Source organism: Martes martes (assembly GCF_963455335.1).
Source record: "Martes martes genome assembly, chromosome: 16".
NCBI lineage: Eukaryota > Metazoa > Chordata > Mammalia > Carnivora > Mustelidae > Martes > Martes martes.
The window spans coordinates 58,867,975-58,885,803 of record NC_137904.1 but is presented as its reverse complement, the minus strand read 5'-3'; the positions used below and the strand labels follow the sequence as shown (position 1 = coordinate 58,885,803).

General features: G+C 42.5%; 1 protein-coding gene across 1 annotated transcript in view; it reads right to left on the bottom strand.

Annotated features, from left to right (window-relative positions):
• Window positions 1-1,924, bottom strand: part of RAB37 (RAB37, member RAS oncogene family) — a gene marked incomplete at its 5' end in the record, with an annotated part of 56,189 nt that extends 54,265 nt beyond the window's left edge. The window contains one exon of the mRNA XM_080826184.1: window positions 1,853-1,924. Within this exon, the coding sequence (XP_080682310.1) occupies window positions 1,853-1,924 (72 nt within the window). The remainder of the gene's footprint in view (window positions 1-1,852) is intronic.
• Window positions 1,925-17,829: the final 15,905 nt, after the last annotated feature.

The following is a 17,829-nucleotide window of genomic DNA, read 5'->3' as shown; positions in this document are numbered from 1 at the left end:
AAGCAGGCTCCCTGCTGAGCAGAGGGCCTGATGCAGGGCTCAGTGCCAGGACCCTGAGATCATGACCTGAGCTAAAGGCAGAGGCTTAACCCACTGAGCCACCCGGGGGCCCCTAGGGATCGTTTTAAAATATAAATTCAGATTCAGTAGGCCCAGGGTGGGGCCTTAGATTTCACATTTTTTTAAAAGATTTTATTTATTTATTTGAGAGAGAGACAGTGAGAGAGAGCACGAGAGGTGAGAAGGTCAGAGAGAGAAGCAGACTCCCCTTAGAGCTGGGAGCCCGATGCGGGACTCGATCCTGGGACTCCAGGATTGTGACCTGAGCTGAAGGCAGTTGCTTAACCAACTGAGCCACCCAGGCGCCCCTAGATTTCACATTTTTAAATAAAGATTTGTTTACTTGTTTTAAAGACAGAGGGAGAGAGAGAGAGTGTGTGTAAGCAGGAGGAGCAGAGGAAGAAAATCTCAGGCAGACACGGTGCTCAGCGCAGAGCCCAATGCAGGGTTCCATCTCATGACCTTGACATCATGACCTGAACTGAAACTGAAAGTTGGTCACTTAAGTGACTGTGACACCAAGGTGCCCTCACATTTTTAACAAGCTCTCAGGTAATGTCAGTGTTGCTGGCCTGTGGACCACCCTTGTAGAGAGAAAAAAGGTATTAGACTTGGAGTCTAATTACAGGCTTTTAGTACCAGCTCTGCCATTTACTACCTTGTTTTCTTAGACAGGTCACTTTCCCTCTCTGGACTTTCGTTTCCTCAAATACAAAATGTGTAATAGGGGAAGAGGGCGAATCACGTTACTTAAGAGCTTGCATTCATGGAATTGTTATTATTTAAAAATTTATTTATTTATTTAAGTAATCTCTACCCCCAAAAAGGGGCTTGAACTCAGGATCCTGAGATCAAGAGTCACATGCTTTTCTGACGGAACCAGCCAGGTGCCCCACATTCATGGAATTTTTAGAGTGATAGTTTGATTTAAATAATCTCCAAGTATAGGACCATGTACAGCTTTTCAGGGGACTAACAGACAAACTGGTATTAGCATAGCAGGATATATAAGGGCTCAATGAGGAGGGCAACGCAAGGGATGGGGGGCAATCCGTGATTTCTTACAGGCATATAAGTCTCTGATTGTTTTGAAGTGATGGATTTTGGGTTAAAAGAATTGTCTAGACAGAGGCTGCTACTTTTCCCCAACAATCACTTCAAGAAGAAACCTACATTATTGAGAACTGAGTTACATCAGAAATTTGAATGAGGAAAGCAAGGGATGAGTTAGAGCTTTGAAATAAGCAAACACTTTCGGTAGGCTGTGAGCGAGTCGAGGCTGGAGGGCAGCTTTCCGGAACCAGAAGGCAGTCTAATTTTATAATAACAGTTTGTTTCTGCTGTAGATCATTTCGACGTCTAATTTCACCCCAGAATTCAGGTCTTTGACCACAACGGCCAGTCCTGACAGGGCTGGAGCTTGGGAGGCACGGTTGGGGTGAGAGGGCAAACAGCCTCCCAGAAGGGTCACGGAGGGCCAGGGTGCTCAGGCGACACAGGAGTGCAAATGGATGAGAGGCAGGAGGAAGTGAGTGCGAACGGGACACAGGTGATTCAAAAGAATTGAACGGAACTCCTGATAATCAGAGCCTATGGCGTCGGCCCCTCCCCCAGTGTTTACGCATATGTGTTTTGAGCCGTAAAGAGGATCAAACAGAAAGCGTTCCAGGCTCACAGATACCAGCTAGTTTCTCTTTAAGTCCCAGAGCCAAGTCGGGGGAGCGGAGAGCACTGTTGACGGCGCCCTCTCCCAGCGTTGGGATGGGGGCAGGGGACTGCAGGAGGTTCTTACCTTATGCAGGACGTGCTCATTGAAGTCGCGGCTAGCTCCCCACTGGTAGGAGTCCAGTCTCTGCTGGTCCATGCCCGGCGTGGAGTCCACCGCTTCTCGCCTTCCCAGCGTTCTGCGTCAGCGCTCCCAGAAGCTCGGTCCAGGGTCGGCTGGGTGCGGCAGGCTCGGGTCTAGCCCCGCGGGCCGGGCCGCATCCGGGTTCAGCACTGGACAGCTCCCGCGGCGGTGGCTGCGCGGTACCTAGGACGTGGTCGCGGGTGGGGGTGGGCGGACAGGCGGCCCCTCCCCTCCGCAACCATGGCGTTTCAGCACCAGCAACTGCGATAGTGTCCCTCTCCGCCTGGGACCCGAGTTCTGGGATCCTGACCGCTCAAAATGCCTGTCTTGTGACTCCAAGGTGCTGGCGGAGACGCAAGATTTCAGTCTCACCGGTGGTGGGTGCGTTTCTGGTTCAGCTACCGGACTTCGGACTTCGGAGGCTCAGCGTCCGGCTGCGTTCCCAGGGCATTGCGGTCCCGGGAGCTCACTCTTCCTGATTCTCAGTGAAAGAGCATCCCCGTCATACCGCACCGCTCAGCTCTCCTCCCGCGTTTGCAGGGGCGAAGTCCTGCGGCGCTGGTGCAGATTCTCTTTTGGTCCCTGGACAGCTCCCTTCAGTGTGTATGAGATTCATAGACGATGGGGCTTGCAAGTCCTTGAAGTCCTGAATTACTTTGCAACATTCTGCTTAACCGCATCTTCCCAGGGAGAGGGTCTAGAGCTTTCATGAAACTCTCCAGGGTGCGCGTGACCCACAAAAGTAGGGAACAATTGGCTCAGGAGAGGCAGAATGGCGGTTTGATTAAGAGTACAGGCTCAGAGTTCAAATGCGAGCTCTGAAAATTATTAGTTGTGTAGCCTGGGGGCAAGTCACTTAACCTTCCCTAAGTGCCCACAGAATAGAGATAATAATTGTACCTACACTCTGGTGTCGTTCTGAGGATTTACTAAGTTAATTCATGTAAATAGCATGGAAGGATGTCTGGCATGAATTAAGAACACAGAGAATGTTTGCTGTTATGCGCTCTGGGCAGGGAGATGGCAAGCTTTGGCTACCTCCTCTAAACACCAGGGGAGTTCTTCTGCTGGGACTCCCCCGCCCCCATTTGCAGTTACACCACTATCTAGAATAGGAGACCATGGGAATGGGAGCTGAGGTTTTGGCCTTGGGGGTTATCCTCATATGATGGCCCTGGTGTTCAGCAGGCAGCTACATCACTAGGCACAAGTCCTATTACCACTGGCCATTGATCAATATGGAGGGGAAGGCTCAGGCCTAAGGTTAAAAGGGTGTAGTTTACTTCTGGATTTCAGTTCCGTTTTGGCTGGTGGCCTTAGCTATATCACTTACGTCTTTGGGATTATGTTTTCTCATTTGTAAAACAGGTAGAGGAATGTGTGCCTATCTCACTGGGTTTTTATGAAGAGTAAATGAGAAAATGTACATAAAAGATTTCTTTTCTTTTAAACCATAAATTGAAATAAAATCAAATTTCATTTATAAAGTGCTGTTACCACTGGAATCACTATACTATAAATTTTTAAAAAAGATTTTATTTATTTATTTGACAGACAGAGATCACAAGTAGGCAGAGATGCAGGCGGGGGGGGGGTGGGGTGGAGCAGGCTCCCCGATGAGCAGAGAGCCCGAGGCGGGGCTCGATTCCAGGACCCTGGGATCATGATCTGAGCCGAAGGCAGAGGCTTTAACCCACTGAGCCACCCAGGCGCCCCTGGAATCACTGTACTATAGATAGTGAATAGTGATTACATGAACAAAGCCAGGTAACCAGTGTGTTTGTGTGTATGAGATTCTCACTAGGCCTACAATTGGGGTTCTTAACCTGAGGTGAAGAGATGGACTTTAGGGGATCGTGAACCCATGAAAACATTATCCAAAGTTTCCCTTATGAGCATTTTTCTGGGGAGAAGTCCCATAGATTTTATTATGTTCCTAGAGTTATCTATTCTAAAGAACTTAAGGACTAATAGCTTGGAGAAAGTCTTATAACTTTCTCCTGGGCTTCCTCATCATCCATGACTGTTGTGGATAAGAAGGTTCCAGAAGCGAATGGTTGCTTTGTCCTGAGCCTCACATTCCTGGGAAGGGTAAGGGTATGGTTCTGAGCTCGGAGGATTCAGAAACACGATTTCATCTGTTTGCTTAAGGGCTAGGAAGAGCACATACAATAGAGGATCCAAAATGATCTGGAGTCAATGACAGAAGACTTCCCTGAGAAATGATATTTAAGCTAAGATCTGAAGAAAGAGTGGGCATCAGTCAGGTGAAGGGAGTGGTCGTGTGACTCTAGGAAAAGTGATCAGCATGTACAAAAATGTTATGGTATCAAGGAGCTGAAAAAAGACCAACCTGACTGGAGTCCAGAGAGGGAGGGGCAAGGGATGATGGGAGAAGAGTCTAGAGAGGCTGGTAAGGACTGGATCAGGTGGGCTGTGCTAAGGGTTTTGGATTCTATTCTAAGAGCCATGAGAGGTCACTGAAGAACTTTAAGTAGGGGAGTCTGGGATTTAAAGATACTATTCTTGTTGCTGTGTGGGCTAAGAGCCAAGAATAAATTTGCTCATTTTTTTCTTATTGATTTATAAATCTCTTTATATATTAAGGACATCCATCCTTTATGTCATAAATATTTCATTATGTTCTGTAGATTTTTTTCAATTACTAATTTTGTTTATGCTTTTGTTATACTATATTAAAGATTTTAATTTTTAAGTTTGGACTGATCATGAGTAGGCATTGGCCAGGCAGAGGGTATCAGAAGGCATAATGTTGAGCAAGGAAAGAAAGCAAAGGAAAATAGTTACTATATTGTACACCTGAAATTAATATAATACTGTATGTTAACTATACTGGAATTAAAATAAAAAACTTTAAAAAAGTAAAGGAAAATAGATATTCTTTAAGGAATATGTCCATTAAGATGTAATAGAATAAAAGATAAATTTTCTTCATTCTAGGGCTATTTATGTTCAAATAACTAATATTAATTTAAAATGACATCTTCTGTGTGATTTCTACTCTTTTAAACTTGCTAAGGTGTGTTTTGTGATCTATCTTGGTCAATGTTTCAGGTGAACTTCAGAAGAATGTGTATTTTGTGATTGGATTGAGTATTCTGCAATTATCAATCAGATCAAGTTGATTGATAGTGCTCTTCATGGCAACTATATCTTTATTGATTTTCTGCACACTAGATGTATCAGTTACTGACAGAGGCTTTTGCAGTCTCCAGCTATAATTGTGGATTCATCTTTTTCTCCTTTTTGTTCTGTCTGATTTTACTTTGTGTATTTTGACATTGTTTTTAGATGCATACACGTTTCTTGGAGAACTGACTCCTTTATCATTATATAGTGCCCCCTTTATTAGTGATAATTTTCTTTGTTCTCAAGTCTTCTTTGTTTAAAATTAATATAGCTACTCCAACTGTCTTTTTTTTTTTTTAAAGATTTTGCTTATTTATTTGACAGACAGAGATCACAAGTAGGCAGAGAGGCAGGCAGGGGCAGGGGAAGCAGGCTCCCTGCTGAGCAGAGAGCCTGACGCAGGGCTCGATCCCAGGACCCTGAGATCATGACCCAAGCCAAAGGCAGAGGCCTTAACCCTCTGAGCCACCCAGGCACCCCCCAACTGTCTTTTGATCAGTGTTAACATGAAATAACTTTCTCTATTCCTTTACTTTTTTTTTTTTTTAAGAGAGAGCACAAGTGGGGAGGGTCAGAGAGAGAAGAAGAGAGAGATTCTCAAGCAGTTTCCAGGCTCAGCACACATGCTGACCTGGGACTCGATTTCATGACCCTGAGATCATGATCTAGGCTGAAATCAAGAATTGGACACTCGACCGACTGAGACACCCAGGTGTCCCTCCATTTCTTTGCTTTTAACCTGTTGGTGCCTTTATTATTTATTTTTTTAAAGATTTTATTTATTTATTTGACAGACAGATCACAAGTAGGCAGAGAGGTAGGCAGAGAGAGAGAGGGGGAAGCAGGGTCCCTGCTAAGCAGAGAGCCCCATGCGGGGCTCGATCCCAGGACTCTGGGATCATGACCTGAGCCGAAGGCAGAGGCTTTAACCCAGGCACCACCCAGGCACCCCGGTGTCTTTATTTTTAATTTGTTTTTTGTAGACAACATATAGTTGTCTTTTTAATGTCTTTTTAAAGAAATCCACTCTGACAGTCTCTTTTAATTGGCTTATTAAACCATTCACATTTAGAGTGATTATTGATATATTTGGATTCATGTCAACCATGTTTGCCATAGTTTTCTGTTCATTGCCAGATGCTTCTTTCTTCTGAATTCTCTGGTTTGAAATAGACAATTTGTATGATTCAATTTCATCTCCTTCCTTAGCACATCAATACAAAATTCTCAAAATCCTTTTCAATGGTTGTCTTAGGGTTAACAGTATATATTTTTAACTAAACTAAATCTGCCTTCAAACGATGCTATTCTTGCTTCACTTGTAGTATAGGTGCCTTAAAAATAGCATTCCCAATCCCTCCCTCTCGCTCCTAGTGACATTGCTGTCATTCGTTTTACTTATCCATATGCAATAATCATTAAACACATTGTTGCTATTGTTACTTCAAAGTTATCTTTGAGAAGGGTTAAGAATAAGAAAAAAAAGATTTTAACTTACCATCATTTATTAGCACCCATCCTTTCTTTCACTTCTTTCCTGTTTTCTCTCTCAAACCCTGTCAGATATGCATTTTTAAAAATAAATGTTTTGTTTTAGAATTATTTTTATGTTTCCAGAGGAGTTGCATAAATAGCATAAAGAATTCTTGCATACCCCACGCCCCCTTTCCCCTACTATTAACGTTTTTACATTTGTCACAACTATGAACCAATATTGATACATTATTATCAGCTGAAATCCATACTTTATTTGTATTTCCCTAGTTTTTACCTAATATCTCTATTCTGTTCCAGGACCCAATCCAGGATCTCACATTACATTTAAGTGTTATGTTTCCTTAAGGACCTTAAGGCTATGACAATGTCTCAGACTTTCTTTGTTTTTGATTGTCTTGATAGTTTTAAGGAGTACTGGTGAGGTATTTTGTAAAATATCCTTCAGTTTGGATTTGTCTAATTTTTTTCTCATGGTTAGACTGAGGTTATGTGTTTTTTGAGAAGAAGACCATGGAGGTAAAGTTTCATTATCAATACATCATATCAGGCGCCTGGGTGGCTCAGTGGGTTAAGCCTCTGCCTTCAGCTCAGGTCATGGTCTCAGGGTCCTGGGATCGAGGCCCGCATCGGGCTCTCTGCTCAGCAGGGAGCCTTCTTCCCCCTCTCTCTCTGCCTGCCTCTCTGCCTACTTGTGATCTCTCTCTCTGCCAAATAGATATATAAAATCTTAAAAAAAAAACCCAACAAAAAAACCCCACATCATATCAAGAGGTTGTGTTGTAAGTATGACTTATCACTGATGTTGTTAACCTGGATCACCTCACTGAAGTAGTGTTTGTTGGATTTATCTACTGACATTTTCCCCCTCTTTGACATCCTTTAATTGTTTTGCTTTCTTTTTTTAAGATTTTAATTTATTTTATTTTTAATTTTTTAAAAAGAGTTTTATTTATGTATTTGACAGAGATCCCAAGTAGGCAGAGAGAGGCAGGCAGAGAGAGAGGGGGAAGCAGGTTCCCTGCCGAGCAGAGAGCCCGATGCGGGGCTTGATCCCAGGACCCTGAGATCACGACCTGAGCCAAAAGCAGAGGCTTAACCCACTGAACCACCCAGGCTCCCTGTATCTTCTGTAATTTTTATAGATTTATTCTAAAATGTGAACGCTTTCCCAAACCTCCAGTATTTAAACTGCTATCCTTAGACAAACACAGTTTTACTTGCAGGGCCAAATAGCATGTTATGATTGTTTGTGTTTCATTTTGAAAGGCTTATATCACCAACCTAAAAAACATTCTTTTTAAAAATAAAAACCCATTGCTAAAATCATACACTGTTTTAATCTGTACATTGCCATTTTATATATTTGTTGTTTTCTCTGAAGGTTCTGATTGCCTTTCTATTTGTTGGGAGAGGAAATGCACACCTTCTTCATTGTATCTTTTATATCTTCCATCCCTCACTTTCCTTTTCTCCGGATAACCATTTAATTCTTTTCTTGAATCTCAGTCACTTCCTGTTCTGATACAGACTGTTTTTTTTTAAAAGATTTAATTTTTTTAATTTTTAAAGATTATTTATTTATTTATTCGACAGACAGAGATCACAAGCAGGCAGAGAGAGAGAGGAAGGGAAGCAGGCTCCCTGCCCAGCAGAGAACCCGACGCGGGGCTCGATCCCAGGACCCTGGGATCATGACCCGAGCCGAAGGCAGAGGCTTTAACCCACTGAGCCACCCAGGTGCCCCAAGGTTTTATTTTTAAATAATCTTTACACCCAACGTGGAGCTCAAACTTACAACCCTGAAATAAAGAGTCGCACGCTCTACTGACTGAGCCAGCCAGGCACCCCTGAACTGTTTTTTTCTTTTCTTATTTAGATAATGACTTTCTCATATTTTGTTCCCCACTGAATTTCTAATTGCTTTTAAAGATTGAATGCTGGGGCTTCGTCGCATGTTCAAGTCTTATTTTCCGCGTTTTCCCCTATACCATCTCATAAACCTCTCCGCTACAGGACTTTATTTTCCTGCTTCAGTCTGAGCCGGTTGCTTTCTGGGTCTGCTGCACAGCCATAACCTTTATTCGACTTCATTCCTACGTGGGTTCAGTGTTCCATGTTGTCCACAACTTCCTCTTTCTTCATTTATTCTTACATGAGTTTGGTGCACTTTTCTTGTTTTACTCCTCATGGAAAGTATTTGAGGAAGTTACTTGAGAATGTACTCAAATAACTTTTTAAAAAAAATTTTTTTATTCTTAAGTAATCTTTACACCCAACGTGGAGCTCGAACTCACAACCCTGGGTTCAAGTCACATGCTCTACCGAGTGAGCCAGCCAGGCGCCCTCATATAACTTCTTAAAAAAAGGAGGCATGGGAGGTGGAGTTTTCTGAGTCTTTGCATATCTGCAAATGTGCCTGTTCTATTCTTACTCAGTTTCATCTGGGTTTGGAATTCACAATGAAGGCGATTTCCTGCAAGCCTGAAGACATTACTGAATTGTCTTCTGGTACGCTAACAGGAGTTAGTATTGCTAATTGGAAGTGTTGCTAACAGAAGGTCTGTTGTCAGACTAATTCCTCAGCTTTGGGAATAAGCTGTATTATTATGTATTTTTCTTTGACAGCTTTTAGGATCTTGTCTTGATTCATGGTTTTCTGAAATTTTATGTTAATTTATCTAATTGTATCCCTTTTTCTGTCTATTGTGCTAGGCACTCAGTAGATCCTTTTCGTGTGAAGATGTGGGTCATTTTTCCTCTCTGGGAAAGTCTCTTGATTTAACTTTTTTTCTCTCCTTAATTATTACTATTATTTTCTGAAGTTCCCAAGGAGTGAGATGTTGCACTTTCTGGATGGTTCCTTTTTTTGTGTGTGTGAGTTTATTTATTTATTAAATAGGCTCCATGCCCAGCGTGTGGCTTGAACACATGACCCTGAGATCGAGAGTCACACGCTCTGAGCCAGCCAGGCGCCCCTGTTCCGATTGCCCTTCTAAAAATCTCATATTTTATATCTCATTGTCCTTTTGTTCTATGAACGAAGACATTTCCTCAACCTCATCTTTAAGTTTTCACATTGCATTTTAAAGTTTTAGCAACATTCCTTTCAATTATTTTTTTATTCTCAATTAAAATGTTTAAATTGTGATAAAATACACACAATAGAAGATTTACCACCTTAACCATTTTTAAGTGTGTCGTTTGGTAGCGTTAAGTGTGTTCACATTGTTATGAAACCAATCTCTAGAAGTCTTTTTATCTTTGGAAGGAAACTGTACAAATGAAGCAATAACCCCTTATTCATGGCCACCCCAGCCCCCGGCTACCACCATTCTACTTTCAGTCTCTGAATTTGACTACTCTAGATAGCTCATTGGGATGGAATCATAGATTATTTGTCTTTTTTTACTGGCTTATTTCCCTTAGCATAGTATCTTCAAGGCTTATCCAGGTCGTAGCACATGTCAGAATTTCCTTCCTTTTAGAGGCTGAATAATATTCTATTGTACGTACATGCCACATATTCTTGTTTTCTCTCCAATTTTTTGGTTAATTTTTTTAAAAATTAAGTTTCTAATTTTAATTCCAGTGTAGTTGACATACAGTGTTGTATTAGTTTCGGGGGTACAATATAGTATGTAACATTTATTTACATGACTCAGTGTTCATCATGGTAACTGTATTCCTCAATCCCCATCACCTACGCTACCCATTGCCTGACCCACCTCCCCTCGTAACTATTAGCTGTTCTCTATAGTTCGGAGTATGTTTCTTGGTCTCTCTCTCTCTCTCTTTTTCTCCACTTGTTCGTTCTGTTTCTTAAATTTCGCATAAAAGAGAAGTCATATGGTATTTGTCTTTCTCCAACTGACTTATTTTGCTTTGCACTATACTCTCTAGCTCCATCCGTGTTGTTACAAATGGCAAGGACTCATTATTTTTCATGGCTAAATAATATTCCATTATAGATGTATATACATACCACCATATGTATACACACCCACAAACACACACCACTTCTTTATCTATTTGTCTACCGATGGACACTTGGGCTGCTTCCATAATTTGGCTATTGTAAATAATGCTGCCGTAAACATAGGGGTGCATACCATATTTCCTTCACCCATTGATGGACACTTGGGTACCTTCTAGCTTTTGGTTATCGTGAATACCTTTTGGTTATTGTGAATAATGTTGCTATGAACATCAGTGTACAAATATCTCTTTGAGACCCTGTTTTCAATTCTTTTGGGTATATACCCAGAAGTGAAATTACTGAATCATGTGGCAATTCTATTTTTAATTTTCTGAGGAACTACTATGCTCAATTCCTTTTTATACCTTTGTATTATGGATGCAGTATCTTCTCAAATCTTCTTTTAAAAAATTTCTCTCTTGTTCCTTAAATTGTCTCTGCTTTGTTAGGTCAATTTTGCTATTTATTTTGGTTTTTCTCTTTCACGTTGCAGAGTTTTAAAAACAGGTTTTTCAGGGCGCCTGGGTGGCTCAGTGGTTCAAGCCTCTGCCTTCGGCTCAGGTCATGATCTCAGGGTCCTGGGATCGAGCCCTGCATCGGGCTCTCTGCTCAGCAGGAGCCTGCTTCCCCCTCTCTCTGTCTGCCTCTCTGCCTGGCTCTGATTCCTCTCTGTCAAATAAATAAAATAAAAAAAAAATAAAAACAGGTTTTTCTCTTTCACGTTGCAGAGTTTTAAAAACAGCCTAAGGATTCTTGGTTACCTTCATGTTTAAGAATGAGGCATTAGAAGGTTCCGAGATCTCTGTATGTGGGCAAGATTGATAGCAGGTTAAACTTGTAGATGACTGGTCATGGAGTTGGTGGTAATCTGAGGGAACCCTAATGTCAGAGTGAGCTGAACTCTATCCTGGGAGTACCAGCACCTGTGTAACCACCTTAGGTGTCCCTGTACTAGACCCAACTTAAAATTTTTTTAAAATTCAATTTAATTAACATATACTGTATTATTAGTTTCAAAGGTAGAATTTAATGATTCATCAGTTGCATATAAACACCCAGTGCTCATTCCACCAACGGCCCTCCTTAATGCTCATCCCCCGGTTACCAAATCCTCCTACCCACCTCCCCTCCAGCAACCCTCAGTTTGCTTTTTCCTATTATTAAGAGTCTCTTATGGTTTGCCTTCCTCACTGTTTTCATCTTGTTTCGTTTTTCCTTCCTTTCCCCATGTTCATCTGTTTTGTTTCTTAAATTCCACATATGAGTGAAATCACAATATTTGTCTTTCTCTGACTGACTTATTTCACTTAGCATAATACCCTCTAGTTCCATCCACGTCGTTGCAAATGGCAAGATTTCATTTTTTGATGGCTGATTAATAATCCATTATACACACACACACACACACACCCCATATCTTTTTTATCCATTCATCTGTTGGTAGATATCTGGGCTCTTCCCATAGTTTGGCTATTGTGGACATTGCTGCTATAAACACTGGGGTGCATGTGCCCCCTTTGAATCACTGTTTGTATTCTTTGGATAAATACCTAGTAGTGCAATTTCTGGGTAGTAGGGTAGCTCTATTTTTAAGTTTCCGAGGAACCTCGATACCGTCTTCCAGAGTGGCTGCACCGGCTTGCGTTCCCACCAACAGTGTAGGAGGGTTCCCCTTTCTCCACACCCTCACCAACATCTGTTGTTTCCGGAGTTGTTAATTTTAGTCATTCTGACTGGTGTGAGGTGGTATCTCATTGTGGTTTTGATTTGTATTTTCCTGATGCCGAGTGATGTGGAGCAGCTTTTTAATGTGCCTGTTGGTCATTTGCGTTAGACCCAACTTTTATTTATTTTTTAAAAAAGATTTTTGTTTATTTATTTGACAGACAGAGATCACAAGTAGGCAGAGAGGCAGGCAGAGAGAGAGGAGGAAGCAGGCTCCCCGCTGAGCAGAGAACCCGATGTGGGGCTTGACCCCATGACCCAAGCCAAAGGCAGAGGCTTAACCCACTGAGCCACCCAGGTGCCCCCTAGACCCAACTTTTAAAAATGAATATTTATTGAGCATTTACTATGTGCCAGACACTATGCTAAATGTTTTATACGTATCACATTTAATCTCAATGGTAATTCTATGAAATTATTATTGTATCCATTTTATAGAAGTGAAAACAGGATTAAAGAATTTTAAGAAACTTACATAGCAGGTTGGAATTTGAACCTAGGAATATGTGACTTCAGGTTCCATACTCTTAACCAATATATTACTTTCATTCTGAAATTTTGAGCAGAACCTCTTGTAGGTATTAGGTGGCAGTTTCATTTGGGATCATTAAGGAAATAATCTGCAAACCACAGAAATGAATATGAAACAAGAGAATGGCTCAGTTCAATGGATTTGAAGAAAATATCCAGAATAAATTCTATGAGGACTTAATGCTACAAAAAATTGTGAAATGGAGGGAGGGGATGGATTTTCTAGCAATAAAGATCCAGTAAACATCTCTCTTCTAGCGAAGGGCTTGGCATCGCTCTCATGGCTAAGCTTTGGGCTCCTAATGTGAGTGAGAAGTGCACTTCAGGGAAGGTGTAACCTGTACTTCCAGACACCTGCCCTCTCCTCATCCTACGAAGCTTGGATGGGAATAGATGTTACGAGTCTTGGTGACTTAGGAAGAACAGTGGTGCTGTCTCCTTCCTTGACTTAGGAGAAGATGGTTTCTTCCTTCATTTATTCATTCATTCTTCACCAGGCACTGTGCTAGGTGCTGGGGATAAATGGATAAAAAAAGCCACAGTTCCTGCCTCTGAAGAGCTGACAGCCTATTAGGCATGACTAACAGATATAGACCCCATGTGATAAGGACCACGATGGGGTAAAAGGGAGACAGACAGTATGGTGCAGTGGCTAAAAACACTGGAGCCAGCAGACAGGGGTCTGAATTCTAGCTCTGCCATCTTTTGTCTTTGCAACTCAGTATATTAATTCACTTCATTAACCTTCGTTTTCCTCCTTCATAGGGTTAATGAGAGGATTAAATGACATAAGGCATGGGAAGTGCTCATCCCAGTGCCTGGTATATATATCCCAGTGCCTGAGATATATGCTTAATATGGAGAGTTGTCACTGTGGATAATATGGACTGAGCATGCTCCAAGTCTGGAGAAGGGGGTGACCAACTCTGTCCGCCTGGAGATGAGGAGGAAGGTGGGAGGCAGGGAAGGTTTTACTTAGGAAGGGGCCTCTTGGCACCAAATTTTCTTTCCAAAGAAAGGCCCCCACATGGTGTCTTCCCCTGTCCCAGCACCCCAAGGGGTCGCATTGTTTAGAGTTGACAAACAGCTTCCGATAAGGGAGATTCTCTATAAGACCAAGTGGGCAACTCTCCACTATAACAGATTGTGCAGATTTCTTGCTGCCTTGTCTTCTCCCAACTTCTTTGTTGGATGCTTTCTGGGAGAGACAAGGATGAATAATGAGTGAATGAACTTTTATTATGTGCACCATGTGCCGGACTCCTTTGAATGTATTATCTAATTTAACCTTACCCAATAATCCTCTGGAGAAGACTACTCTTCCTCCCATCATACGGATGGTGGGGGCGAGGCTCAGGGACATCAAATCCATCACGGAGATCATGCAGGTGGCCGACAGAGCTGAGGTTCAGTCCCCACGAGTGTGACCTGAAATCGACATGCTTTCCACACCCTGCAGCTGCCTGTTCACGTGGACTCCTCAACCAGGAATTGTGGTGCAGGAAGGGACTGTGGAGATTCACTCTGTGTTTTTAGCTCTATAGATGGAAAAACTCCCTGGCATACAGGAATTTTTTTTTTTTATTCTAAATTTCAACCTTTTCTGCCACTCAGTCAGGATTGCAGGGAAGAGAAGCAGAGGGGGTCTTCCTCTCCAGAGGTACAGAAGTGCCTGGTGCTATCACCATATCTGTGCCAATTACTGGTACGTAATGGGAATGCCACAAAGAACAGAGCGATGTTCTAGTGCCTGTCTTACCAGGAACCTGGGGACGTAGGACAACCCCCAGGGGTTAGGACTCCATGCACTGGTAGTCCTTGTAATGGTCATTAGTACTGAGCTCTCTCCTGCCTCACACCCAGGCCAGCAACTGCCGACCGCGGGACCAACCCAGCAATCAGGCAGGCGCCGCCCCTCTCCTGGGCTCAAAGGTCTTTGCAGCTCATGTTCTCCTCCTTGTGGACATTTACATTTATCCCTGGCGGGGTCTCAGAAGTTGGAAACTGTGCATTGGAGAACTGCTAAGCTCATGGCCCAGGGAGATGAGCTTCTTTTGCCCAATAGAGACGGAAGCCCAGACAAAATGAGAAAGTCAGTAAAGTTTACTTATACTCTTCTCAGCTGCCCCATTCTGTTCTATCTCCTTGCTGTGTAGCTTAACTTCTTTTCCACATGAGAAATGATTTTTTCTATAGTCAGCAGCAGGTGTGTGTGTGTGTGTGTGTGTGTGTGTGTGTGTACGTGTGTGTGTGTGCATCTCTGTGTGGGAGACATCACATTTTTGAGGATCTGTCTTTGCTGGAGTCACACTTGGCCATGGTCTGACTCTGGCTGGCCCTCTTACACCGCCTGCCACCTGCCTGCAGGGGTCAGTGTAGTCAATTTCACGCATTTTCCAGGAGAAGCAGAAGGTACTCTGGGTTCCTTCCTGCTAGCTTTTGTGATTTTCTCCTCAAGGCACGCAACTGAGTATCAAAACTGGGAAAAGAAAATTCAATCCCTCCTTCTAAGAGCTCATAATAGAAGAGTACCAAACCATTTATGCATCTAATAGCCAATTTTTTTTTTAAATTGGACCTCAGGGTGCATTGCATTGGGATAATCAAAATAATAGAAGTCTGACAAATTCATGACTCATTCACGAATGGTCCTTCCTTCTTTCCTTCCTTCTGCCCTCCTTATCATGTAATAAGAATCTTAAAACAAAAGCTAAAGCCTTGACAATAATCTACATTTCACCGTATTTCCACCTCCCATTCTTCCCATTCCTCCATTTGAGGTTGTGATCATCTTCATTCCTGGGTCCATCACTCCCGTCTTTTTAGGTAGTTCTGTTGCATTTGCATACATTTCTAAAGATACGTCTTTTATTATTTTTTTTCTCCAATGCAGAGCTTGAACTCACAAACCTGAGGTCAAGACCTGAGCTGAAATGAAGAGTCAGACAGCTAACCAACTGAGCCACCCAGGCCCCCCACGTTAGTTCAGGTTTTTTTAAATTTAAGATTATATTGCTCAGAATCGTCATTAGTTTTGCATGGCTGTAGGTTGTTGCTTTGAGAGCTTTGTATGTTCTGTTGAGTAAATAGATCACAATTTTTAAAAAAATTGTTCTCCCACTGCAGGAGGCCTGGGCTGTTCCTGGTTTTAATCTGTTGTGAACAGCACTGTTGGGAGCCTCCTCATATGTGTCTTTTGTACATGTGCAAACATTTATCTTTATTTCTCTATCTTTGAGGCATTTATTCAAACCCACTGCATGTGCTGCCTTGGTCTTGGTGGAGAGTGTGGCATTCCTCATGTCTGGAGAAATCCATATTTTTGCTAAGGACACCCAACCATGACCGTGATCATGTTGAGGGTGTGGGGTGCCTGGCTGGCTCAGTTGGTAGAGCATGGGAATCTTCATCTTGGGGTGATAAGTTCGAGATATTTTTAAAAATAAAATGATGAAAACAATAAATCAGTTCTTAAAAAAAATCCCAAAACCTTGTTGGGGGATAGGGCTACAAGGCTTTCTGCCGGAAAAGGGTGAGACCTAGTGAAACAAACCTGGGATTTTGATTCAGACAGTCTTTATCCAAGACCCACCTGAGCCACTTACCAGGTCTGTGAATTCGACTATTTCTCGACATCTTTAAGTCTCAGTTTTCTCATTTTTAAAAAAGATTTTATTCATTTGTTTGACAGAGAAATCACAAGTAGACAGAGAGGCAGGCAGAGAGAATGGGGAAAGCAGGTTCCCTGCTGAGCAGAGAGCTTGATACGGGGCTCGATCCCAGGACCCTGAGATCATGACCTGAGCTGAAGACTCTAGAGGCTTAACCCACTGAGCCACTCAGGTACCCCTCAGTTTTCTCATTTTTAAAATGCAGATCAATAATACCTCCTCACAGGGTCGTGAGGAATAAATGGATAAAGGATGCTTAGCATACAGTTGATGGTCTCTATATGCTCATTTTTACATGCTTCATTTATATTGACTTCCATGCTATCGTTACTATACAATACCATATATATGACACATACTGTATTAAATTATTATAATAAAGAATTAAAGCATGCAGCTCTCAATTTTAGAGGAATTTAAGTTGTAGTTGGAAATGGAGGGTAACGCAGTAGAAAAAATTAGACATCAAAGCGTTGCTGAAGATGCAGTGTGGCATGCTGGTGAGTGTGCCCCCAGAGTCAGCACATCAGGGCTCACACGGTACTAGCACAGTCTACTTGCTACCTTATAACATCAAGCACCACACTTGGTTTTTAGAGTATCTGTTTCCCTGTGGAAGTTAGTGATGATACTGAGCTCAGTGCGGATGATACTGAGCTCAGTGCGGATGATACTGAGCTTTTGTGCGGAATAAATGAGATAATCCGTAACTCCTTGTGCTGGTGCTTGGGCTCACAGTAGGTGCTCAAAAGATGGCAGCTGCTGTTATTAGCCTGGGATATAATGTGAGCTCCTTGCATAGGCTGAGTGTCCACTGAGCAGGGACACCATGGAGGAGACTCAAAACTGAATTTGGAGGGAAGGGGTCTATGAATATTTCCCAATACAGAGTTCAGATGGGCTCCCATGGGACTGCGGAGGTTGGGTGCCCTTATCAAAAATATGGATGTCCCCACACTCTCTGAATAAGAATCTCTTGGGGTGACACTTGGGAATTTGCATGACTATAAAGTTTTGTGGGTGACTCTAGCATGAAGACAGATTTTACAAACTACTGGATCAGTGGCTTCTCACATCCCTTTCAACCCTTGTGCTTTGGGAAAACATTCAGAAGGACTTCACTTCCCCCAAGAGAATTTAGGAGAATTTCCTTGGAGCAGGAGAAGGATACTGGGTGGAATTATGAGGTGCGTCTAGATTTCTTAGGAGAGGAGGGGGGACATAACCCCATATGGCCACACGGGGCCGCTCTAGGGAGCACCTTACAATGGGGTTGACCCCCAGTCCCCTAGGGTCCAGCACTGTGCTCTATAAAATGAGTCCTCCTGAAATAGAGTAACATAAGCATATATTTCTACTTAAGAATAAGA